Consider the following 26,368-nt stretch of genomic DNA (forward strand, 5'->3'; position numbering starts at 1 on the left):
TTTTAATTATTTTTTAAAATCATCAACTTCTAAGTTCTAACCCATGCAAATTAAGATGATTTGCTGAAAAAATCACAGAAATAAAAATTGAAGCAACTTTTGTTGATTTTTAAGGTTTTATCTGGTTTTATATATTTTGTATCATTTTCTGAATATAAGTAAATGTAAAACATTTAAAAGTAACTAACTTTTAGAGATTTAATATTCTTAAAAGTATCATCATTTTAACAAAAAAAAAACCTTCATTTTTATGTTACTATTTAATAATTTACATCACATTTTATATACTATGATAATTTGGTGAAAATTATTAAAGAACCAAAATAAATTAATCAAAAATTTTACATTCTAATTGTATCATTTTTATTTTCTAATTTTTAATCCATGTGGCAAAAATAAGTTATTTCGAATTATTTAATTTTAAATATAATACGCATAAAATTATATAAACAAAAAAAAAATATAATTTCGCCTCAGGCCCCTATATCTCTTCGCACGGCACTGCCCACAAGCCACGACCCAGTTAAGTGTGAGTTACCTATATAGTTATATAATGTATATATATTAAAAAAATGTTACAGTTCGTGAAATTAATAAATAATTAACACTGGGGTAAATAAGTTTTATGTGAAATATACAGTAGTTAAATAGATTAATATGTCGCATTCAGTAATTAACTGAACTGATACAGTAGTTTAGAAACAGTATAAGCGTCTGCATGTGCATGAGAATGACATTTGGAGTAACCATGACTCCACTTCTCGGGACCCACATGAACAAAATCTTTACTCAGATTTCTTTCCTTTGAATGGTGAAAATATCTTCTCTTTTCTGTTGAAAAATCTCTTTTTAGCATTCATTTTCAATGGTGAATATCTTGAGTATAAGGAGAAATATATAAAGGGGACATGGACTCTATAATAAAATGGGATCCATGTGGTACATGACGACAATGATAATTAACTAATCGTGCTTTCTCGTTTTGAAAACTAACAAGAGTGTAGAAAAGCAAAGAGCGGGTGACTGTCAAAACAACAGTCTTTTCTTTCTCCAATTCTGCCTATGTAAGAAAACGATCCAGTTAAGTAATAAATGATTTATTTTATAGAAGTTTTAATGTAGAAGTCATATTGAGAAGGCAACAAACACTATACCCCATACTCACTTTTTTTATTCTCTATTTATAAAGTGCTTTCCATGTTTCGTTTTTCTTGTTTTTGCTCGTGGGAATAATATACCGAATCAAGTTGAAATGTTGGATGGTAGATGTGTGTCGATGTGCAAATTGATACCAGAACAGTGGCAACAAATTTTGTTTGTAGTTAATAGAATACTTTGACCAAAAAAAAGTTACTAGAATACTAAAACCATTTCCAGCCTCACTCAACTTTTTATTCTAAAATAGAGCTATATATAAAATTTTGTTCATCACTCTATCTTTCACTCTAAAACAGATACTATTAGAATATAATTCAACTCTATTATAAAGTTATTTTATTTTAGAATGAAAAATAGAGTGAATTGTTGGAAATGGTTTAAGATCTGCGGTTTTTTTTTGTAAAAAAGTGCATATGAAAATATAAACTTTAGTTACTTTTCTAACGTAAGGCTAAATTTGTTTTTTTAATCAACCCCGAATGCATGAATAATGGTTCAAATTAGAAGCTGTCTCGTACAAAATGATTCAATTTAAAAGGTTTTCTTAATTAAGTTCGCTCGATCCATTACCTGGAGCATCAGCTAGAGAATAACCAGAATCCTTGAGCTACTGGTAACATTAAAAAGGAAACACAGGGCTCAAGAAGCGACAATAACTCTTCGCCTTTAAGCGTTTACATTTGGGAAAAGTAATCTATTTGTACTAATTTCAATGTTCACATTTCAAATGATTAGTTTGGGCTTGTGACGAGTCACGAATTTGTTGTTATTTGCATAAATAATCGATTTTATTAAGATATTTGGAACTATGGGTTTGTAGTCTTGTTAATATACACGAATAAAATCTGAGAGAATGTCACTTGCCCTTTTACCCTCTCTCTCTTAATTTCTCATTCATGAATGATTGTATCTCCCCTTCTTCTCCTCTTTTTCATTCATCCATAACACTTGTATGTACATTCTACACACAATAAACCCCCTTAAATCGTCACAGTCGCTATGTAAAATTATCAATTAGTATGTCCATACACTTACAGATATATATTATACTTATATACCTTTTAGGAAGAAAAATATCACGATTTTGGTGATATGATTATTCTGTTTTTTATTCCATCTCTTTCATATTAAATACCATTCTAACATTTTTTTTGTTACACAAAAAATGTCATTTTCTAATTTTAATACTCTCTTTTTTTTTCATTTTAAAAGGTGTTTAAGGTTTTTACACAAATATTAAAAATACAAACTTTTATATAATTGACTTTGGTTACATAAATAACATCAAATAAAACTAATTCAACCAATAAAAAAAGATGCAGTATTTTATAATTGGTTAAAATTTTCAAATGATATTAAATTTCACCTAGAATGGTGAGAACATCATTTATTTTGAAACAAAATCAAAATTCTTAAACATCAATTAAACTAATATGGAGGGAGTACCAATTTTATTTACTTTTAACTTAAATTAATTGCAAAGTATATTGATCTTATAAATAATTTTATTTATTTTAAATATTATAGTCAAACATGTGTAATTAATATAGATTTAATTACATTTTATTCATTTGTTTCAATCTGTGTGAAATATCAAAATGACATTTACTTAGAAACAAAAGAAGTATATGTCTAACTTTCATCCATTTCGTAAATAGCAAATACATCAGAATTCCAGTTTCACTCTCTCGCTTTTCCTTCAATACACATTTTTTTCGCGCACAGCCGTGGGCATTTCTAACGGGAAGGACTTAAATTATACCTCTTCATATTAGTCAACTCTCCCAATCCTATAGCTGTCATCCATATTTTGTATAATTCTCAAACAGCATTAACGATGGGACGAAGATGAGTGTCTAACCACTAGTATTATATTATTAAAAAAAAAAGAGACGAAACAAAAGTATCTTAAAACCGATTTTCCTACGACCTGTTAGAAATTCAATTGTTTACATGTAATTTTTTTCATTGTTTTTTTTGTTTTAATTAAGCTATAATTATCTAATAAAGATGAAATTTTTTAGCTTAGATATCCAAGTTCTTTCTCTATCCGTTAATGGTGCTCTAAGATACTAGATCATTTCTTTGTAGACTAGTATAATAATGATTAAGACAAAAACGACACACGGGAGAAATGATATACTTGTATTTGTGTATGTGTGTACACTATATAGACTCTACATTAAACAATCTATACAATATAGTAATAAACATATAATGTACACAGCACAAATAATTGAGAACTTAACGTTAATTATTTAGTTTTCTTTGTGTATATAAATAATAGTAATAATAATTTGCTTCCTTGGAAACATGAGCGAGTAAGCATCTGCTTACCATCTGCAACCTTTACGCGTTTAATTAAAGCCACAGGTGCACTATCCAACCAATACAGGATAATTTAAGCCACAGATGAACTGAAACCATAACCAGCGAATCTATAAAAGAACACAACTATATATGCGGGTATTGCCGGCGTTCCTCAGCCGCACTCAGCTCACAGCTTTGATTAAATACATGATTTGAAAATGTAAATTTAGAATTATAGAGATATATATAAAGAAAACAATAACAACATTACTAGTAGAGATTCTTTAAAACACAAACAAAAAAAAAGGTAAGAGGGAGCGTGTTTTCCGGTGGAAAAGACCGAAGAGTGGAAAAGACGTGGCAACATAGGCACCGCTGGATCGTGAACACTTGATGATCAACGGTATAGATATATTTTGGGCGATGAGCGTTTGTGGAAAACAAACAAAAAAAGAAGAGAGAGAGAGAGAATAAGAGGGGAAAGAGTCAGAGAGGAGCATTAAGGACATGGCGGCGTTGCAGAGCGCGAGACAGAAGAGAAACAAAACTCTCTGATCGCTCGAATCTCTCTTAAATACTCTCTATACCGACAATCCAACTTTCACAGTTCCAAAAGCTTTATTCGATTTCTAAAACAAACCAGATAACATAATATCATCTTCCTCACCAATTGATCGTTTCTTCTTGTGGAAAGATTAGAAGACATGTGGGAGTGTTGATTAAGTGGAAAAAGAAAAGCCCTTGAAATTTGGTAATATATGGCTGGTTGTGTCCGACTATGGCAGGCTTTTTCTCGCTAGGCAACGGCACAGGAGTAGATGGAGGAGGAAGCCGCCAAGACGCCACTACTACTAATACAAATAATAATTCTTCTCCATCCGGAAACGAATCTTGGCTCTGGTGCAGAAACCCTAACTCAAACGCAAACGCTGGGTGTGGTGATATCGCTCCTTCTTACAAAGGAACACTTGAGTTATGGCAACACTCAAACAATCAACAAATCATTTTCCAGCAGCAGCAGCAACAAAGGCTGAATCTCTACACTTCCGCTGCTGGTTTAGGCGTTGGTCCAAGCAACCGGAGCTTAATTGAAGCTTCCGGCGGTGAAGCCTCCGGTTTAACGATGATGAGAAGTGGTGGCGGCGGCGGCGGACCCAGCTGCCAGGACTGTGGGAACCAAGCTAAGAAAGATTGCGCTCACATGAGGTGCAGGACTTGCTGCAAGAGCCGAGGCCTTGAGTGTCCCACTCACGTGAAAAGCACGTGGGTTCCTGCCGCCAAACGCCGGGAACGCCAACAGCAGCTTGCCTCCTCTCAGCATCCGCAAGGTGAGAACGTTCCTAAACGGCCGAGAGAGCATTTCCCAGTCCCAGCAAAATCTACTTCCCTTGTGTGCACTCATAACACCTTAGGTATCCCATAATTCCACTTTCTGTTTTTTTTTTGCTTCTTTCCATGCGTTCAAATATAGTGGTAAAATGAAAGCATTGTGGATACCTTGATTAATTTCAATTTTTACAACTGCAGAAACAGAAACCCTATATTGTTTGATCAGCTTTTTTTATTGGTATTTATTTGTTTTTTTTTTCATTTTCGAGAAGAACAAAAGTTTGTACTAGTTTTCAACTTTTTTTTTGTTTTGTTATGAAGATATACACTGTGTATGAGTAAAACTGACTCTTGGATTGACAGCAGGACACTGTTCTCGCTGATCTTGATATTTGTGTTTTTATTTGTTGCCATTAACTTAAAAATATTTTTTTTGAAAACACTTTAAAAATCTTTTTTTTTGAAAGAAGTTTATAAAATCTTTTTCTATATAAACAAACAAATCTTACATTAAATTTTATTTCTCCACATGTAATCAAACATCTGATCACATAATTATTTTTCACCTAGGGCTACAGGTTGGAAATTTTCCACCGGAAATTAGCTCATCTGCAACTTTCCAGTGTGTGCGTGTGAGTTCGGTTGATGAGGGAGAAGATGAATATGCATACAAAACAGCTGTGAGTATAGGCGGTCACGTATTCAAAGGTATTCTCTACGACCAAGGTCCGGCCGAGAGAAGCTCCTCGGACGGTGGATCTCAGCCGTTGAATCTCATAACCGCAGGGCCATCGGCCTCCTCGTCAAGCGCAAAGGTGAGCTGCAACAATGGAGTCGTTGGCTCCACTTCAGATCATTACATTGATCCTGCCTCACTTAATTATCCTACCTCCAACAACAGTTTCATCACTGGTACACACTTCTTCTCCAACCCTAGATCTTGACAGATCATAGCCATTTAATTCTTACAGTACAACTAGGGTTTGTAGAACGGAGGAAGAGGAGTTTATAACGTTAATCAGTGTTTTAAAGATTAATCTCCAAATCCTGAGAATGTTTATATTCTATATTTAAATCGTTACCTGTCTTTTAATATTATGTACAATTTCTGTTAAAAAAAGTTAAGTTCTCTATTACCTGCCTACAAAATTTAATTATAAGTTCATAGTGTTTTTATCTGGAAGTACCTTGTATTATTGTATTATTGGAGTATATAATCCAGTCCAGTTTTCAAATATCAAAAAAGTCAACGAGTCTGTATCTGTGGAAGCTCACATCAACAGCTTTCCAGCTGGCTGTTTTCAACTCTGATCGCTAATCTCAGGCTTGTTCTTTTCAATTTTCAACTCAAGACTTTTTTGGACGTCGAATTTAAAATTTTAAGAAGTTTGTCAGTTAATTACAGATGTGATTTGCTCTGTAAAATCAATTAATGTTGAAATATACTTGTATATTGGAAACCGTGGGAAACATGTACTGAGCTTTACTGTGGGTTTGGCAAAACAATCACAGACAAACTGGCATAGGTATATATGATAGGCGGCTACTGTTTGTCAATATGGTCGTATGTATATCACTTCGTATACTTGATAGTTAAATTTAAGCAGTTTTTGAAGCCAACTCCAAAATATCAAATTTAGTGTGATTTTATCTATAATAAAATTCCAAAATTACATAGTTTTACCAAAATTGATGTTACTTTAGTGAATGCTATTTATCATACCAATTATTAAACTAATATATTTTATTACTTTTCATTTGACTATAGTCACATGAATATATTAATTAGCGTAGACTTATATTTGCTAGATTTAATATTTTAATTAAAGCAAAATGCACTAAATAAAGTCTTAAACATCTATCTTTCATATACAAAAACTAAAACTTCAATTTTTGTATATGGAGAGAATATTTCTATTTTTTCTTACCTTGCTAAAAATTAAAATATTATATTAATTATATTTTAATTTAAAATATACTCAAATAATTATCATCGATTATATCAAACTGTAAAAATACATATTATGTACTTTTCGTTTTTAATGTAAATTTAGCTGAACTAATTTTTTTCATAAAAACAAACTAATATATAAATTAACTCTAAAATAATTTTTAATAAATAATGAAGACATAAAATTACAAAATTTAACAAAATCAAATATAAAATCAAATGTGATATAATGAAATTAGTCAATTATAGATAAATAATGTATTTAAATTATTAAAACTAAAAACTAATAATCTTTTGATGTAGTGTGTTTAAAATAACTAGGTTTATAATGGTTAGAGTTGATTTGTGTGTTGATGTAATGTCAGTACATTTACATTTGAAGGGATAGAGAGATACTTAGATGACGAGAAGTTCTACTTACTGAACCAAACGTCCTCACTGCAACATCGACATTTATGTTTTTAAAAATCGTAATAAGCATCAATATAAGTTTACAAAAAAATAAGCATTCATATAGACTTCGTCTTATCATTGCACATTTTTCACATATACTATGCGTTGTTTGGCTTATACTACAATTTTCCAAAAGTCCGATCTTGCATTGTATGTGTTTCCCTCGACTCGAGAATCCATCCACGTAAATATAAATGTACTTAGGCGTCAGTATAAATATAATTTATGTTTTGTGTGTGTACGTAGATTCTGTTGTTATTAAGCACTTACCTAGAGAGAGAGAGAGATTTTGCAGATTATGAGGGTGAGTGGAATGAACAGAAAAAGAATAAAAATTGGTCTGCGTCTTCATTTCTGCAGGCATACATGTTTGGACCTAAAATCACCTCTTTCCACATTTTTATTCCTTACCCTCTCTTTTTCATTATTCAATATATGTCACCTCAAGAACGCCGTGATGATATGATTAGACCCAACCCATACTAATTTGGATGATTTATTTTGTTAAGAAGAAATAAATGGTGCATGGGGATGCATGTGAAGACTGTCCAAAAGTTATACACACAGATCACTTTATTTGTGATTTTACAGTAAGAACAATATATTATACTGTGTTCAAAAAAAAAAAAACAATATATTATACAAAATATGTAAATCAATTGGTCCCATAACTCCATTAAACCCTAAACCCACCAGATTTCAGCTGATTTGATACCGAGATTTCCTCCGTACAACCTCGCACTTGTCTTCCAAATCCTCTTTAGAAAAAGTTAATTGCTTTTCTTTCTTCTTCACAAACAAATATACTTTGCCAATAATTTGATGTTATTGTACGTAGAAAGCATTTTGAGGACGAGTGGTGATTAAAGAGCTACTTTAAGTATCACAAGGCAAGTGGGGTCTTGAGAGAATTCTCCTTTTGTAAACCAATTAGAGAGAGACACGTATAAGAGACAAATTTGCAATTGGCATCATTGCATTTCAGGGGGACAAAATAGAAGCCTTTAGTTAGGACCACACAAACAACAGCATGAAGCTTTCCAAAACGAATTTTATAAAATGTCTCACCATAAAATAGAAAAAGTAACAATACTGTTGGGCCTTATTTTTTGTACCGAAACCAACTTTTAGTTCATCCCATTCCACTCATGATTCTCAGTCAAGATAATTTGAATATTGTTTACTAGAATCTTATATTTTGAAAAAAAAATTAATAAGAAAGAAGATGGCGAAACCTCCAAAAACCCAAATGATAATTGTTTTTGAACGAGAAGAGGGGATCAATAGGCCCAAAAATACAAGCCACACAGACTACTCTTAGGTGATGATTGTTTAGATAGTTTTTAGATTTTATTTTTTAGTTTTTGGTTTTTGATTTTTAGTTTTTAGATTTTGGTTTTTAGTTTCTAGTTTTTGATTTTGCAGTAGATTTTAGTTTTTGAAAAAACACGAATGGTGATTTTGGTTTCTGACTTTTGGTTTTTGTTTTTATAAAATATTAAAATATTTATCTAAAATTTCTGATTTTTGTATAGTTTTAGGTTTTAGAAAACTTGAATGATTATTTTTGTTTGAGTTGAAATAAAAATTAGTAGTAAAATATTACTTACTATGAACAACAAATAATACAAAATATTACCACTTAAAAATAAATTTATTTTATAAGAGAAAATAATGCGAGCTAGATATATGAACCACAATTCTGATAGGGGAATTGCCACTAATACCACTTTCCTAATACCACTTTTCAACTTTACACTTTTCAACTTTACCATTAAAATTTTAATAGACAAAGTACCATTATACCCCTGAATAATTAAACCTAAATTACTCTCGTTCTCCCTCAATTCCAAATCTGAGAGTTTCCAGATTGATTTCGAATTCGACGGTGATCAAATCCGACGATCCTGACGAGTTCTCCGGACGGCGCTGACGAATTCTCCGACGAAGCTGAAAAACTCTACAAGCTCAGGCGAACAAGACGATCTCTCACTTTCTCCTCGATTGAGAAATAATGACGGTGGCGACGAGCATTGATTCGCTTCTGGAGAAGCTCAAACAGGAGGAGCTTTACCTTCCACCAAGTAATTGAGAGTCCTTACATTCTCAGAGCTGCCAATTTCTTCTTCCAACTCGTGCTTCTCCTCCGTCTTCTTCATTTGCCTCTGTAAGTTCACCATTTACGCTTTTCATGTTTGTATGCGTGGAAACATGAGCTTTGCATTTCACTTGAGTGGCTAGGATCGGAAACCTAATAGGAAATGATTTGGGGGAAAAGAAGTATCAATTTTATTGATTTGAGTTTAGTACTCGATGTACTGTATTGAGTTACGACGAAATCATTATCTTAGGGAAGATTACGATGTCATGTTCTCAGATTTCTATTCTTAGTAATCAATTACAGAACAATGGAATATCTTTAGTGCTTAGATGAAATGAAAGAAGTATATTGAGACTACTTCTACTTTTGGCCACATTCTCTGACAATTTTGTTGCTTTTTAATAGGAATTAAGTTTGGTTAGGTTGGCGTTGAATGCCCTGCAAGGTGTTCTTCTCTTATTAGCATACATAAGCTCTCTTATGGATTATGCTCTGAGCCAGCTGATAGGACAACCCACAAAAGTCTGAGCTTGTGGCATTGGTTATCAAGCACTGACGCCTTGGGACAGATTCTTTGAAACATAGGCTGTTTTGGTTCTTTGGTCTTTCTTCTCCATAACTTCGTAGACCCATTTCATGAACTTCAAGTTGGAAGTTGAGGGACATGGGGGAGCTGTAAAGTAGGTGAAAATGAAGAAGCCAATAACAAGAGCCACTATACTCTTGTTAATCAGGCTTTTGCTATTTCTGTGAGAAAGGTCCTAGAAGGCTATATATCTGGTCTGGATATATTATGTGCATCTGCAGAACTGAGACGTTCATCTAACATTGTGGTTTTGTAAACCCTTTATAAATTTTTATAAACCATTATAAATTCAGAAACCTCAAGTATCTCTCAATACTCAATCATCTCAATACTCAATTATACTTTTTTATAAGGCCTTATAAAAGAAACTGTAAAAGAATGATGTTCCTTAATAAGCAAAGAAATAGTGAAAAGTTGGTTAATTTGGTGATTTATAAACTCTTATAAATAGATTTATAAACCTTGTAAATTAATTTATGAACACTTATAAATAAATGTAAAAACTCTTATAAATAGCTTATAAGTTCTTGTAAATAGTTTTATAAACCCTTTTAAATAGTTTTATAAATATTTATATATGTTTTAAAAACTTTATAGATGGTTGATACAAGGTTTTATAAGCTCTTATAAAATTTATAAGTGATTTTATAAAGGTAACCCCCTTGAGGTATTTATTACAATTTTTATATTTATAAGGTTTTATAAAAGAAACCGTAAAACAATATATATATATATATATATATATATATATATATTTAGCCTTATATTTTTATGTTTTCATAGGGAAACACAATTTTTAAGAAGATTGGAGTTGCAGAAAGAGAGAGAAGACACGTGTTTTTGTATGTAATATATATGTTCTTGACACATATAAGAGAAACAAGACACATGTCTTTCTGTAATATATATGTGTAACACGTGTTCTTATAAGTGATTGTAAGCTGTAAATCATTTGTACTTTACATTTACTCTAGTTTCTTTTTTCAGAAAATTAGTAATGAGCATCTTCATGTATTTATATCACCGATTTTATTTTTTAAACTTATAATAGCTTTATGAATATTTTACTTCTAAATGTAAAGATTTATAAAATCTTATAAAAGATTTATAAACTCTTGAAAAAGATTTATAAACTCTTGAAAAAGATTTATAAAATCTTATAAATATTTATATATGTTTTAAAAACTTTATAGATGGTTGATACAAGGTTTTATAAGCTCTTATAAAATTTATAAGTGATTTTATAAAGGTAATCCGCTTGAGGTATTTATTACAATTTTTATATTTATAAGGCCTTATAAAAGAAACCGTAAAACAATATATATATTTAGCCTTATGTTTTTATGTTTTCAGAAGGAAACACAATTTTCAAGAAGATTGGAGTTGCAGAAAGAGAGATAAGACACGTGTTTTTATATGTAATATATATGTTTTTGACACATATAAGAGAAACAAGACACATGTCTTTCTGTAATATATATATGTATAACACGTGTTCTTATAAGTGATTGTAAGCTGTAAATCATTTGTACTTTACATTTACTCTAGTTTCGTTTTTCAGAAAATTAGTAACGAGCATCTTCATGTATTTATATCATCGATTTTACTTTTTAAACTTATAATAGCTTTATGAATATTTTACTTCTAAATGTAAAGATTTATAAAATCTTATAAATGATTTTTAAGACTTTATAAATGAAATTACCTTTCTAAATATTTATAAATGATTTTATAAAACCTTATAAATATTTGGTATATTCTTATAAGTGATTTTATAAAGGTTTATAAATCATTTATAGGAATATATATATAAACTATTGATAAAGGTTTATAAATGATTTCTGAATTTTCATAAATGATTTATAAATATTTATAAATTATTTATTATCTTTATAAAGTCTTATAAGGATTTTATTATGATGATATAATTTGATATGGTTTCTCTGCCTCTTCTTTATAAAACAATTATATCATTTCTCAGATTTTCTTAGCAAACAGAGGTACATCATTAACATCATCCACAATCAACTAAAGGATATATATATAGACTCGGTAAGATTCAATCATGATTCATGAGCAAATCTACACTCAAGAACAATTCAACATCCATAAATATTCTATAATTCACCACAAAATAGTTAAGTCAGAGAGAAAGAGAAGCATAAGATTCTCACTGCAGGAGGCAGGCCAAGCAGGACGATGGACGTAAAGCAAGCAAATCTTCTTGCTGGAGAAGTTTCTTGCTGCCCATAACACCGTCTTTTGCTCCTCTCCACGTCTTCCGCCGTAACCACGAAGATCGTCTGATCCACATCTAAAGCCGCCTCCGGAGACTTCCCCAACACTCCCCATTCTTCTTGGAGACACTCGCTCTTATTCTTAGCTATGAACTATACAGCAAACTCAATATCCCCACAAACCTCTGCTACATCATCTTGCTGTTTTCCACCACATGAGGAATATATATAAACTATTGATAAATATTTATAAATGATTTCTAAATCTTCATAAATCATTCATAAACATTTATTAATTATTTATAATCCTTATAAACGGATTTTATAAACTCTTATAAATGAATTATACTTTAATAATATATTTAAAAAACCTTATAGACTGATTTTATAAAGTCTTATTAATTGTTTTATAAACCATTATAAATAATCTTTTATTTACTATAAATAATTTACAAACATTTATATTAGAATTATAGACACTTATAATAGCTTTATGAATATTTTACTTCTAAATGTTTGTAAAGATTTATAAACTCTTAAAAAAGATTTATTAACTCTTATAAATTGTGTTATGAAGATTATTAAACTCTTATAATATTTTTACAAACCTTATATACAGATTCATAAACTTTTATAAATATATTTTTAAAACCTTAAAAATGATTTATAAGTTCTTATAAATAGTTTTATAAACCCTTATAAGAGCTTTCTAACATGCAAGATAATATAGATTAGCTAGAGCCCAAGCTGCAGCAAGACTACCTTCCTTTCCCTTGTATCAGAACTTTGCAATTGATCAACCTTCTCGGTGGGAAGATAAGGGACATTTTCATCCATCCTAGGACCAACAGAGCCTCTCCCACGTTTGTTCCTGTCATTTACAAAGAGACTCAGAAGATGAAGGAAGCTAAAGGTAACAGAAGCTATAGCAAATAGACATATATACCGTGATTGGAGAAAAGACTCAATTCTCATCATCTCCTAAACCTTCATCATCATCATCCAAGTACAATCTTTTGTCCAATGATGATTGATGAGTGATCTTTCTCTCCTCGTTAATGGAGCTACATTTCTTATCCAAACTCCTTTTCGAGAAACTACTACTCCACTTCATTTGGCTACTGCTGTTGCTGCTTTCCTCTCTTGATTTTATTTTGAGCCTTTCGTTTTCTTGCTCCTGAGTCTTCCACATCTCATTGGATTCTACCGCTCTGTTTGTTGTATTATGGTCAAGAAACAAGCAAGAGATTAGAGTAAATAATTAACATATTGAGCTACATTGAGTACTAGACAGACACGTAAGTCACAACTGTTAAGAAACGCAGAACCAAAAACAAAACTTTCAGATTCTGCCAACTTTCTTATTGTGAATCGACCATTCACCAACAATTAAAGCAAATGTGTGCTGGCAGGATTGTGGCTCTCATATAAGCTTGAACACAGCTTCTCAGGAACTGAACATATCAATTACATTACAAAATAACTCAGATTTACAAAGGGTTATAAAGGGTCTTAAGTTGTCAAAACTCAATGTTTTCACAATCAGAATTGTTTATCTTAGATCGACATGTACAGATTAGAAGTCTAAAGCAATCTTGTTTGATTTTCGACTATAGTAACCACAAAATCGAAATTTCGCAAAATTAATCGACACAAACAAAAAAAGGAGAAATTAGATGCATACCAGTTGGGAATCTTGTACAGAAGTAGGAGTCGACAGAGTGAACCGCAGAGTGAACCGCAGAGAACCGGTGGAATGAGAGAGAGATGGTGGATCTCCGGTGAATCGGAGGCAGAGAGGAAGAAAAAAGATCGCGAGAGAGAGAGAAAGAAAAGAGGATCGCGAGAGAGAGATAAGGTTAGGGCTAGTATGGTCTTTTGGTCATTAATGAAAAGTGTATTTGTGAAAATGTCTTCATACTAGTGGTATACTTGAAATGTGGTACCAAAGAAAGTGTAGAAGTAAAATTCCCCCATTCTGATATATATATATGACAACATAATTACTGCAGTTCAAAAATGAAAATACATAATTAAAAAGTTAAAAAAAATAGTTGTATTTTTAAAATATTTTATAAATCACATATTATTATAAATAAAAATATCAATAGCTAGTTTATTTAAATATACTAAATAAAATTTAAATGTACTTTTATAAGTTCAGGAAAGTACTGTATAAAATTATAAATATATTTTGAATTCGGAATTTAAAACTTTATTATCCTTCTGGTTTCTCAAAAATTGGATTAATGATTTTTTGGTCTGATATTAAAAAAAATTATTTTAGAAGTTTATTTCTTGTTTAAAAAAAATTAATACAAGAATATATATCACGAATTTTAATAAATAGTACCAATAGTAAGAAAATGAATCTTACTAAACCTTTTTTGATTACAGTAATTATCATTTTTTATTTTTTTCTTATATTAAAATATAAATAAAATAAAAGCAATTTAAAAAAAATTGGAAACCCACCGTAAGATAAGAAAAAAACTATGAAAACTTGGCTTTTGGTTTTTGTGTTAAGAAAACAGTTATTTGCAAAAACTAATTTTCCTACATTTTAGGGAATCTATTCTTTTAAAATTTTGATTGGTTGCTAAATGGTTTTTGGAAAAACAAAAACCAAAAACTAATCCAAAAACTACAAACAATCAACCTTTTAGTCAAATTCGTTTCGAGCGAAAGCAATAGATATGCAATGTACCAAACAAAATCAGTGCTGTGCGAAGATTTTTGGAGGCCTGAGACGAGTTAAAAATATATATTTTACATGATATTGTTAATAATAGTTTTATTTAAATTTGAATCATATAAACATTTGAAATATGTATATATATATATATATATATATAACACTGAGTTTTTTTTGAATTTATTACATCAACGTTTCTGATTCTTCTTCATAAAAATGTTATAAACTAAAAAAATTAAAATCATGATAAAAAATATGAATTTGTAAGTTAATAACAAAGATACAAATTTGGGATTGAAATGTTGGTATCCGTTAAAAAAACAAAAATCTTAGCATTTAAATTAAATATAATAAACTATATATTCGAAATTTCATATTTTTTTACCAAATTTCCATAAATATATAAAATAAAATTAACTCATAGTATATAAAAGAAGACAAATGTGGATTAAATATTTGCAATTTTTAGAAGTAGAATCTTTATTATTTTATTTAAAATATAGAGATATTGATAGTTATTTTAAACAGAAGTTAAATTCTGAATCAAATAAATATAAAAATGTTATTAAGAGAATATTTTAAGTACTATGTAAAAAAATTTTTTTGTAATTAGGGTCTCTGGAATTTTTACAAAATTAGGGGTCCTAGTTAAATGCCTTTTTGACCAAAAAAAAAAAGGTTAAATGCCTTTTTTTTTTAAAGGCTATAAGCACGACTCTGAACAAAATCACACCTTTACACGGATTACTCTTCAATTAAATTCAGATTCAAAGGGACTGAAAAATACGGACAGTAGGACTTGGAGAAGATGACAATCTTGTTGGACAATATGGCTGCACGAAAGCCAACATTGAATTCGCAGCTCCCGCAGATTTTGACAGATCGCTGAAGATGGCTGCGAAACTTGCCAACCATCCTCCTTTAGAATTAAGTCCGTTTCTAGGTAAGTGCAAGACGTGTTTTTGCACATGGTTTTTTTTGCAAAATATTTCGTGTGTTGTTAGATGATTACAGCTCGCATGAAACCTCAAAAAGTAAAGAGACGGGCCTGTTTAGAATAAACAAAACAAAGAAAAACTTATTTTCTGAATTTGTTAATTGTTCTGGGCTTGTATTTTTAAACATGGTCTTCTGGGCTAAGCCCAGCCTATTTGTGACGTAAGGCCTAGATATAAGAAGCGTTGACTTGTCCGCATCATCATGTGATATCTCATAATTGTGAGTCGGTATGGTTTTTGTCCATTTCCACATCATGTGCATGTCCCCTTTCATTTATTTCATTTCTATATCACCTTTCAAATTAATATCTATAGCACGGAATTATTGAACCAAATATATAAAGTGCCCATCATACATTTACTATATCAGATATTAAATATTGTTTTTAATTAGCTATAGAAAACGATATATAATACTACAAAAAAACACTAGTCTCTTCAATACTTCAACTACCGACCACGCTATTAGTATTATACTAGTATTTATCTACGAACCAGCATGTGCTTCCTGTTAATCCCAAGTTTTGGTTGATAATAATAAGTCAACCGTACATGGATTTCAGCTTATGTTTCTGCATTTTTATTTCTACTATGTTTCAACAAGAGTGTGAGAAGTACGCATGCAGAAATAAATAAATAAAAGAAACGGCTAGTGGGTGATTATACTTTTTAATCTGTGATTATATCTTAATCTGCTTCACTGTGTAAATGTCAATCTGGAAAACAATCATGAAAAACTCATTATTTTTACATTATAAGGTATATAAATGGCAACGAACTTAGGGTGTAAGTAAGAAAAAATAAACACTGCACATGCATTGGCTTTTAGCGAAATACGTTATTTAAAGGTAGTCACTAAAATGGACAGCAGCGGGTCTGCAACTACCATGTGCTGTGTTTATTTTATTATTTATACATAAATTTATATGAATAACGATCGAAAACTCGTTAACGAAACTTAAAACAAGGTTAGGAAAAAGTGTTTGTTGGTAGAAAGCATGAAGCATTGCTTGCGGAATTAGCAATTAGCATTTACAAGTTTAATCAGCGATTGTGACTTAACATCGATAATTAGGTGAAGCGGAGATGAATAGAGTAACAAAACCATTTTTGTTAGTTTCGGAATAACAAAAGAAAGAATAAAAAAAAAACTGAGAGGGGTAAAAGGGTAATAAAGTGAAAAAAATGTTCTTAGTTTAGCGCGGCAGTTTGTAAAGTGAAAGGCTAATAATAAAAAGAGAGGAGGAGTTTGCCAGATTGCAGAAAAACGCCATTAACGATCACAGCTGTGCGAATCCGATTAATCCAGAGAGGGAGAGAGAGTCATAGAATATCTGGATCTTCTTCTTCTTCTTCATTCAGATTCTCTTCTCGGAGCTGCCTTTGGTTATCTTTATCTTCTCGGAGGGTAGACGAGGTAAGAAGAAGAAATTCATCTAATGCGTGTTACGTGTAGGAGGCATTGTTTTAATTTTCGACTCCATGTTTGCTGAATATTGTTTATTGGAATTTTATTTTGTTTGGAGGCAGGTGTATGTATGTGTAAGTAATTTGTGAAATTTAAAACAAAAGATTCGGGTCGTCCTCACTGCACATGGAGTTAGCGTTGAGGCAGGTCGAACATTCTACAGAAGCGGCTGTGTCATCATCATCTTAAGGCCTCCTTCCTTAGGTAAATTTGATTCCATTCATAAGCATCTCATTTTTGTTTCTTTTGTATTCAATAAAATATATACATCTTAGGGGGACCATTTATACAAACCTCCGCAAAACCTATCCTGGAATAGTTATAATATGAATCTTGTTTTTGTCTCTGTCTCCATAGTCCAGACTCAAGAATCTCCGTTTTCTGATCTTGCTCTGTAACATATTACTTTTAGTATCATTATTAGTTTGGTAGAGAAAGAGACACACATGGTTGTTACCGGCATGGAATTTGACCAGATGATTGATTGGACTCAATTATTGACTTATTATTACACTTTGCCTCCATTATATAATGTTTTCATTCTCATTTTTTCTACTCTGGAGGTATGATGATGACTACGGAAGCGGATCAGATGCAAGGACCAAGCGGCGGCGGCGGCGGCGGCTGTGAAGAAAAGATTTCTGTTTCTGTTCGTCTGCGACCTTTAAATGACAAGGAAATGTTGAGGAATAATTCCCCTGACTGGGAGTGCATCAACTCTACAACCATCATGTACAGGAGCCATCTCTCTATCTCTGACCGTTCCATGTATCCTTCTGCTTACTCTTTTGGTATTACATTCTTTTTTTATTTCCCTTCCTTTCTTCATCAATTCAAACCCTCTTCCTTCCTTCCTTCTTTCTCTCTTATTATTATTATTATTCTCTGCCTGCCTCTAGACAGAGTGTTCGGCCCTGAGTGTTGTACCAGGCAAGTCTATGACCAAGGGGCCAAGGAAGTAGCTTTCTCTGTTGTCAGTGGCGTTAATGGTTTGACATCTCTGCATTTCACTCTTCCTCACGTTTTCTTTTTTATTCTTCTCTTACTTTATATTTCACTTGGTTTTCAGCTAGCGTCTTTGCGTACGGGCAAACAAGCAGTGGAAAGACATACACCATGAGTGGAATTACTCACTGCACTTTGGTTGATATATATGACTACATTGACAAGGTAATTTAAGAGAACAAGCATCCTCATATCTCTTACCAGCCGATTCTATATTTGTTTCCGTGTGGTAGTTAATTTATCTGCTTACTGTAAGCAGCACAAGGAAAGAGAATTCATTCTAAAGTTCTCCGCCATGGAGATCTATAATGAGTCTGTGCGAGATCTCTTAAGTACAGATAGTAGTCCGCTCAGACTTCTAGATGATCCTGAGGTAAATATAATATTTTCATTCTTTTTTGTTTTGTTTGGTAATCTCTCATACGAAGTTCATTTTCCTTCTGACAGAAAGGGACAGTTGTTGAGAAACTCACAGAGGAAACTCTGCGAGACTGGAATCATTTCAAGGAGCTCCTTTCTGTTTGCGAAGGTAAAAGACAGTCTAAATCCGGTATATCTAAATTTTCTAATTAGTTATGTTTTGTAATAATTTTCATGGTCATTTAATCATTTTCAGCTCAGCGGCAAATTGGAGAGACAGCTCTGAATGAAGTTAGCTCCCGGTCTCATCAGATTTTGAGATTGGTTAGGCATCTCCTTGATTTATATTTTTATGGTTTAAACGCTGCATTTCTTTGTGAGCTTTATATCTTAGTTCTTCTACTACTTTCTTACAGACAGTTGAAAGCACGGCTCGTGAATTTTTCACTAACGATAAATTTAGTACACTAACAGCAACAGTGGTAAACTCTCCATCACATTGTCTGCTAAAAAAATGTTGTTGAAAAGGATCTATAGAGTAATTACTTGGTCCTGCAGAACTTTATTGATCTTGCTGGAAGTGAACGTGCATCTCAGTCATTATCAGCCGGCACAAGGTTGAAAGAAGGTTGTCATATAAACCGAAGTTTGTTAACGCTGGGAACTGTCATCCGTAAGCTAAGGTTGGCTTCTGAGCACACTTAGCTTCTTCCATAACGATTCTCTTTATTTTTTTTCTTTTTGCAATCACTAATTATTATATGGCTAATATTCATGCAGTAAAGGAAAAACTGGTCACATTCCATTCAGAGATTCAAAACTGACGCGCATACTTCAGTCTTCCTTGGGAGGAAATGCCAGAACCGCCATAATATGTACCATGAGTCCTGCAAGAATCCATGTTGAGCAATCAAGAAACACGCTTCTATTCGCGAGCTGTGCAAAGGAGGTGACAACGAATGCACAAGTCAATGTCGTCATGTCTGATAAGGCTTTAGTGAAACACTTGCAGAGGGAGTTGGCTAAACTGGAAAGTGAGTTGAGAAGCCCTGGTCAGCCTTCGGTTGCCTCTGACACAACAACTGCATTACTGACGGAGAAGGACCTCGAGGTTGAAAAGGTAACGAGACAAAGCTCCACCAATCACCCTATTACGATAATATTAATAGCTCATGTTCACATTCCAATCACTCTGTAGTTTTTCTGAAGATTTGAGTTGTGAACTGTTCCATTTATTGCAGCTCAAGAAAGAGGTATTCCAACTAGCACAAGAGCTAAAGCAAGCTCGTTGCGAGATTGAGGATCTTCGACGAATGGTTGGAGAAGGAAAACAAGGACCAAAAGAGACACTATCTACAGAGGTAAATGTATGTTTAATCTTTACTTAAATCCACTTTACTTTCCAACTTATTAAAATTTTGTTTCCTGTCTGCTGCACAGGTGGTGCTGGTGGAACATCAATACCCGAAGCTGAGGGTGCGCAGTACATGGGACTCTGAGAATACAACACCATTAAGCCCTATATCAGCTCACCGTTCCAGCTTGTCTCCACGATCATCTGAATACAGTTACGACGACAACGTCTTCCAGCTTTCAGATTTCAGGATAGATTCTGGGTCAAGTAGTCCATTTCATCAGCATGCCTTTGTAACTCCACACGGGGAAGAAACTAAAGACCAATCCCAAGTTCACACAGAAGAAACTGAAGCTCAACCTCATGTTCCGAGGAATGTCTCGTCAACATTAGTTATTTTTCCTTCTCCAGCTGAGGAGGAAGAGGTTGATGAAATGGGTAGAGAGACTGATGGAAATTCTGAGGATGACTGCAGGGAAGTTCGATGCATAGAAACAGATATTATGTCAGATGTCACTAGACATCCACAGGAAAATATTCCGCAGAGCAGTCCAGATAGATTTGACGTTGTTAATGCAGAAGAACCAGTATGTGTGACGGAGCCAAAGAGCCTACAACTATCCACTAAAGCTGAAGAAGAGGAAGAAGAGGAAGAAGAACCAGTATGTGTAACGGAGCCAAAGAACATACAACCACCAATTGAAGATGAAAAGGAAGTAGAAGAAGAAGAAAGAGTAAAGGAAGTGAGTAATTCCTCTACTCAACCAAAACAAGAAAGCGAACTCATCAAAACCCCTCCTCCATGCTGTGATTTCAAATCATCTCCTGATGAGTTTGTTACAAGCCTTAGTAGTAGCAACCCGACGCCTCCAGTATTCATCACTCCCTCTCCTGAAAAGCCATTCTCTTGGCTTACGGAGAGAGAATCACAACCGGTCAGAGGCATGAAACTGACTAGAAGCCGGAGCTGTAGAGCATGCGTGTTGTCGAGCGCTTCCCCATCTTGGTTTGAGAAAGATGCTGATGCTGACACACCGCCAAGTTGGTACGACAAAGGATTCGCCAAAGCAGCTGAGATGCGCGACATCAAGAATGAGAGGTTGCTGCAGGATGAGTTCAGCGGGAGGAGCATGCCAACAACTTGGATCGAGAGAAGCTTTAGCGACACTCAAACTGCGCATGCTACTGCTTCTTCACACAACGAAATGTCGTCATCACCAAATGAATCTCTGTCCCGCCCCTCTGATGTTTCTGCGTTTGAGCTTCAGACGAGTGGCAGCCCTTCTACAAGCCAGGAGAAAACTGAGGAGACTGCTGCTCAGAAAGACAAGCGAATCATTCATCGCTCGGTTAGTTTTTTTTTTTTTCTTTGCTTATATTTGGTTCCAACCAGAAAAAAAAAAAACAATAATGATTTTTTCGTTTTGCGTGTCGACGTGTTAACAGATGGAGGAAATAGAACAGAAGTTGTTCTTGGGGTTGAGTTCGACAAAGAGTTTCAAAGACGCTGCATTGGACCCAATACAAGACTACCTAGACACGCCTTTGAATTGGCCGGAAGAGTTCAAGAGGCTACAGCGGGAGATCATAGAGTTATGGCACACGTGTAACGTCTCCATGGCCCACAGAAGCTACTTCTTCCTATTGTTCAGAGGGGATCAGAAAGACTGCTTGTACTTGGAGGTCGAACTCCGTAGACTCAAGTACATCGCCCATAATAGCAAAGCCAGCGACGATCTGAGCCTAGTGTCCAGGTTTAAATTCCATTCCACATTTTATTTTTTATATATATCTCTTCTTTTTTTTTGGTTTAGTACTAATATATTTAATTATGTATTGTGTGGGAAACAAACAAGCAGCACGAAGGCGTTGACTAGAGAGAGGTTTAAGCTGAGCAAGTTGATGCAGAGGAAACTATCCAAGGAAGAGAGAGAGAACTTGTTCTTGAGATGGGGAGTTGCGCTGAACACAAGGCACCGGCGGGTCCAGCTGGCGCACAGACTCTGGTCTGATTACAAAGACATGGGTCATGTCCGAGAGAGTGCCTCCCTCGTTGGTAAGCTCCATGGATTCGTCGACATGAACTTGACTTCCTCCGACATGTTTGGCATCAACTTTGCTTTCAGACCACCTCGTCCCAAGAAATCTAGTCTTTGGAAACGCAGTGTTTTGTCCCTCTCCTTTTTGTAACTTTGGTAGTAGTAAGTAAAGCACACTATAAAGAAATGTTCGCTAATGAAATCACAATCTTCTTTTATATTGATCCTGTTGATTTAAGTTGTCTCTCTCCCATTAGTGAATTTGAAGGTAATGGCGTGTTTTCACTATCTCAATCTTCTAGTCAATCTCCGTGTCTATTTTGTATCTCCTACATCTGACTATGATAATCACAGTGGTTTTATGGCGTTGGGACTATTATCAGACTGATGCAATTTATGTTTTCCCTTGATGATCCTCAGAGCCAAAGTTGCAAGTAATCAACATTAAGTTTCTTCTTGTGCTAAATTTTGTTTGAAGCATTAACAATGAGTAACAATGAGCAAAGCTTTTCCTTCGAGAATTGCCGCTCGTGATGAAAATGGTTTTCTTTCCATGATTGATGTGGAATACGCTTGGTTACGTTCTAAATGCAGTAGATATGGTTAGGTTGAACACGAGATTAAACATTGTTTCCAAGATGTCAGTAAATCCCATGTAGTTACTATCAAAGCTATTGAGATGGACTCCATTGCTAGCCATGTGGTTGCAGCCACTTCGCCTATCATTTTCCCTAATTCTCTTCTACCCAGTATTATCACAAATGGGTCAAGCCCAACTTCTGCAAAGCCCAATACGGATTTAAACAAAACGCAGAGCTTTGCTCCTCAGTTAACGGTCTTCTTCCTGCACAAGACAAAACACAAGTGAGGATAAGACTAAAGCGATGAACGGAAAAGTAAAGCAAAGGGGAGAGGACAAGCCAGCTGGTCAAGCACAGGCTATCACAACCCAAAACGGTTACGCGCTGCTACAGACACTCATGTTGGAACAAAAACCTTAAGAGAGTGAAATCATAATAAGAATTTCTACCTCAACACCAGTTTCAAACCTTTAGGTTACTTCCTTCTAACATTAGTTTTGTTGCAAAAAATGAATCAAACTCGAGACCTTTTGGGAAAAGAATTTTTACATAACAAACAACTAAACAGTGGAAGGAGAAACCCAAAGATTATGTTTGCATCAACATCACCATTTGATGGGTTAAAACAACATCGACTATACTCTAAAGGGGGAAAACATGTGGCTAAAGTAATTAAAACCCAACAGAAATTTGGCTAAAAACGTAGTTACCGTAATCATATATAGAGTGTTAACCCGGACCAGTTCCTAATAAATATGTAGGCGTATATTTTCTATTGGTATTTACAACTGCAGAAACAGAAACCCTATATTGTTTGATCAGCTTTTTTTATTGGTATTTATTTGTTTTTTTTTTCATTTTCGAGAAGAACAAAAGTTTGTACTAGTTTTCAACTTTTTTTTTGTTTTGTTATGAAGATATACACTGTGTATGAGTAAAACTGACTCTTGGATTGACAGCAGGACACTGTTCTCGCTGATCTTGATATTTGTGTTTTTATTTGTTGCCATTAACTTAAAAATATTTTTTTTGAAAACACTTTAAAAATCTTTTTTTTTGAAAGAAGTTTATAAAATCTTTTTCTATATAAACAAACAAATCTTACATTAAATTTTATTTCTCCACATGTAATCAAACATCTGATCACATAATTATTTTTCACCTAGGGCTACAGGTTGGAAATTTTCCACCGGAAATTAGCTCATCTGCAACTTTCCAGTGTGTGCGTGTGAGTTCGGTTGATGAGGGAGAAGATGAATATGCATACAAAACAGCTGTGAGTATAGGCGGTCACGTATTCAAAGGTATTCTCTACGACCAAGGTCCGGCCGAGAGAAGCTCCTCGGACGGTGGATCTCAGCCGTTGAATCTCATAACCGCAGGGCCATCGGCCTCCTCGTCAAGCGCAAAGGTGAGCTGCAACAATGGAGTCGTTGGCTCCACTTCAGATCATTACATTGATCCTGCCTCACTTAATTATCCTACCTCCAACAACAGTTTCATCACTGGTACACACTTCTTCTCCAACCCTAGATCTTGACAGATCATAGCCATTTAATTCTTACAGTACAACTAGGGTTTGTAGAACGGAGGAAGAGGAGTTTATAACGTTAATCAGTGTTTTAAAGATTAATCTCCAAATCCTGAGAATGTTTATATTCTATATTTAAATCGTTACCTGTCTTTTAATATTATGTACAATTTCTGTTAAAAAAAGTTAAGTTCTCTATTACCTGCCTACAAAATTTAATTATAAGTTCATAGTGTTTTTATCTGGAAGTACCTTGTATTATTGTATTATTGGAGTATATAATCCAGTCCAGTTTTCAAATATCAAAAAAGTCAACGAGTCTGTATCTGTGGAAGCTCACATCAACAGCTTTCCAGCTGGCTGTTTTCAACTCTGATCGCTAATCTCAGGCTTGTTCTTTTCAATTTTCAACTCAAGACTTTTTTGGACGTCGAATTTAAAATTTTAAGATGTTTGTCAGTTAATTACAGATGTGATTTGCTCTGTAAAATCAATTAATGTTGAAATATACTTGTATATTGGAAACCGTGGGAAACATGTACTGAGCTTTACTGTGGGTTTGGCAAAACAATCACAGACAAACTGGCATAGGTATATATGATAGGCGGCTACTGTTTGTCAATATGGTCGTATGTATATCACTTCGTATACTTGATAGTTAAATTTAAGCAGTTTTTGAAGCCAACTCCAAAATATCAAATTTAGTGTGATTTTATCTATAATAAAATTCCAAAATTACATAGTTTTACCAAAATTGATGTTACTTTAGTGAATGCTATTTATCATACCAATTATTAAACTAATATATTTTATTACTTTTCATTTGACTATAGTCACATGAATATATTAATTAGCGTAGACTTATATTTGCTAGATTTAATATTTTAATTAAAGCAAAATGCACTAAATAAAGTCTTAAACATCTATCTTTCATATACAAAAACTAAAACTTCAATTTTTGTATATGGAGAGAATATTTCTATTTTTTCTTACCTTGCTAAAAATTAAAATATTATATTAATTATATTTTAATTTAAAATATACTCAAATAATTATCATCGATTATATCAAACTGTAAAAATACATATTATGTACTTTTCGTTTTTAATGTAAATTTAGCTGAACTAATTTTTTTCATAAAAACAAACTAATATATAAATTAACTCTAAAATAATTTTTAATAAATAATGAAGACATAAAATTACAAAATTTAACAAAATCAAATATAAAATCAAATGTGATATAATGAAATTAGTCAATTATAGATAAATAATGTATTTAAATTATTAAAACTAAAAACTAATAATCTTTTGATGTAGTGTGTTTAAAATAACTAGGTTTATAATGGTTAGAGTTGATTTGTGTGTTGATGTAATGTCAGTACATTTACATTTGAAGGGATAGAGAGATACTTAGATGACGAGAAGTTCTACTTACTGAACCAAACGTCCTCACTGCAACATCGACATTTATGTTTTTAAAAATCGTAATAAGCATCAATATAAGTTTACAAAAAAATAAGCATTCATATAGACTTCGTCTTATCATTGCACATTTTTCACATATACTATGCGTTGTTTGGCTTATACTACAATTTTCCAAAAGTCCGATCTTGCATTGTATGTGTTTCCCTCGACTCGAGAATCCATCCACGTAAATATAAATGTACTTAGGCGTCAGTATAAATATAATTTATGTTTTGTGTGTGTACGTAGATTCTGTTGTTATTAAGCACTTACCTAGAGAGAGAGAGAGATTTTGCAGATTATGAGGGTGAGTGGAATGAACAGAAAAAGAATAAAAATTGGTCTGCGTCTTCATTTCTGCAGGCATACATGTTTGGACCTAAAATCACCTCTTTCCACATTTTTATTCCTTACCCTCTCTTTTTCATTATTCAATATATGTCACCTCAAGAACGCCGTGATGATATGATTAGACCCAACCCATACTAATTTGGATGATTTATTTTGTTAAGAAGAAATAAATGGTGCATGGGGATGCATGTGAAGACTGTCCAAAAGTTATACACACAGATCACTTTATTTGTGATTTTACAGTAAGAACAATATATTATACTGTGTTCAAAAAAAAAAAAACAATATATTATACAAAATATGTAAATCAATTGGTCCCATAACTCCATTAAACCCTAAACCCACCAGATTTCAGCTGATTTGATACCGAGATTTCCTCCGTACAACCTCGCACT

The 26,368-nt window shown here is 33.1% G+C and overlaps 2 protein-coding genes and 1 long non-coding RNA gene across 6 annotated transcripts; 2 read left to right on the forward strand and 1 right to left on the reverse strand.

Moving 5' to 3' along the window:
- Nucleotides 1-3,925: 3,925 nt before the first annotated feature.
- Nucleotides 3,926-6,986, forward strand: LOC117130571 (protein SHORT INTERNODES). The gene is made up of 2 exons (XM_033283346.1): nucleotides 3,926-4,880; nucleotides 5,368-6,986. Exons 1-2 carry the CDS (start codon nucleotides 4,247-4,249, stop codon nucleotides 5,739-5,741), a joined length of 1,008 nt encoding a protein of 335 aa, XP_033139237.1. The 5' UTR covers nucleotides 3,926-4,246; the 3' UTR covers nucleotides 5,742-6,986.
- A 689-nt stretch (nucleotides 6,987-7,675) lies between these two features.
- LOC117130572 lies at nucleotides 7,676-16,267 on the reverse strand. Its single transcript, XR_004453920.1, has 2 exons — nucleotides 13,072-16,267; nucleotides 7,676-12,996 (listed from the first exon to the last, which is right to left on the reverse strand). It is a non-coding gene; the product is annotated as an uncharacterized LOC117130572 (long non-coding RNA).
- Nucleotides 16,268-16,984: 717 nt separating this feature from the next.
- Nucleotides 16,985-25,821, forward strand: LOC103849704 (kinesin-like protein KIN-7H). 4 transcript variants are annotated; one of them, XM_033283342.1, is made up of 15 exons: nucleotides 16,985-17,235; nucleotides 17,349-17,490; nucleotides 17,850-18,077; nucleotides 18,186-18,275; nucleotides 18,356-18,456; nucleotides 18,551-18,664; nucleotides 18,739-18,820; nucleotides 18,908-18,975; nucleotides 19,068-19,133; nucleotides 19,210-19,334; nucleotides 19,432-19,771; nucleotides 19,893-20,012; nucleotides 20,092-21,354; nucleotides 21,452-21,759; nucleotides 21,865-23,182. In XM_033283342.1, exons 3-15 carry the CDS (start codon nucleotides 17,852-17,854, stop codon nucleotides 22,193-22,195), a joined length of 3,234 nt encoding a protein of 1,077 aa, XP_033139233.1. In that variant the 5' UTR covers nucleotides 16,985-17,235; nucleotides 17,349-17,490; nucleotides 17,850-17,851; the 3' UTR covers nucleotides 22,196-23,182. The 4 variants fall into 4 exon arrangements, with proteins under 4 accessions (XP_033139233.1, XP_033139234.1, XP_033139235.1 ...); XM_033283343.1 differs by having other exon boundaries at nucleotides 17,026-17,235; nucleotides 17,345-17,490; XM_033283344.1 differs by lacking the exons at nucleotides 16,985-17,235; nucleotides 17,349-17,490 and having other exon boundaries at nucleotides 17,510-18,077; nucleotides 21,865-25,821.
- The last annotated feature ends 547 nt before the right edge of the window (nucleotides 25,822-26,368 follow it).

This window comes from Brassica rapa, unplaced genomic scaffold (assembly GCF_000309985.2).
Source record: "Brassica rapa cultivar Chiifu-401-42 unplaced genomic scaffold, CAAS_Brap_v3.01 Scaffold0562, whole genome shotgun sequence".
In the NCBI taxonomy this organism is placed as follows: Eukaryota; Viridiplantae; Streptophyta; class Magnoliopsida; order Brassicales; family Brassicaceae; genus Brassica; species Brassica rapa.

Bases quoted from the DNA above. Each gene is read 5' to 3' on its own strand.
- LOC103849704 (XM_033283342.1), top strand. From the start codon at position 17,852: ATGATGATGACTACGGAAGCGGATCAGATGCAAGGACCAAGCGGCGGC. The intron at 19,134-19,209 runs GTAAACTCTCCA...TTGGTCCTGCAG, and splicing joins GTACACTAACAGCAACAGTG to AACTTTATTGATCTTGCTGG. The intron at 19,772-19,892 runs GTAACGAGACAA...CATTTATTGCAG, and splicing joins AGGACCTCGAGGTTGAAAAG to CTCAAGAAAGAGGTATTCCA.
- LOC117130571 (XM_033283346.1), top strand. From the start codon at position 4,247: ATGGCAGGCTTTTTCTCGCTAGGCAACGGCACAGGAGTAGATGGAGGA. The intron at 4,881-5,367 runs GTATCCCATAAT...TTTTTCACCTAG, and splicing joins GTGCACTCATAACACCTTAG to GGCTACAGGTTGGAAATTTT.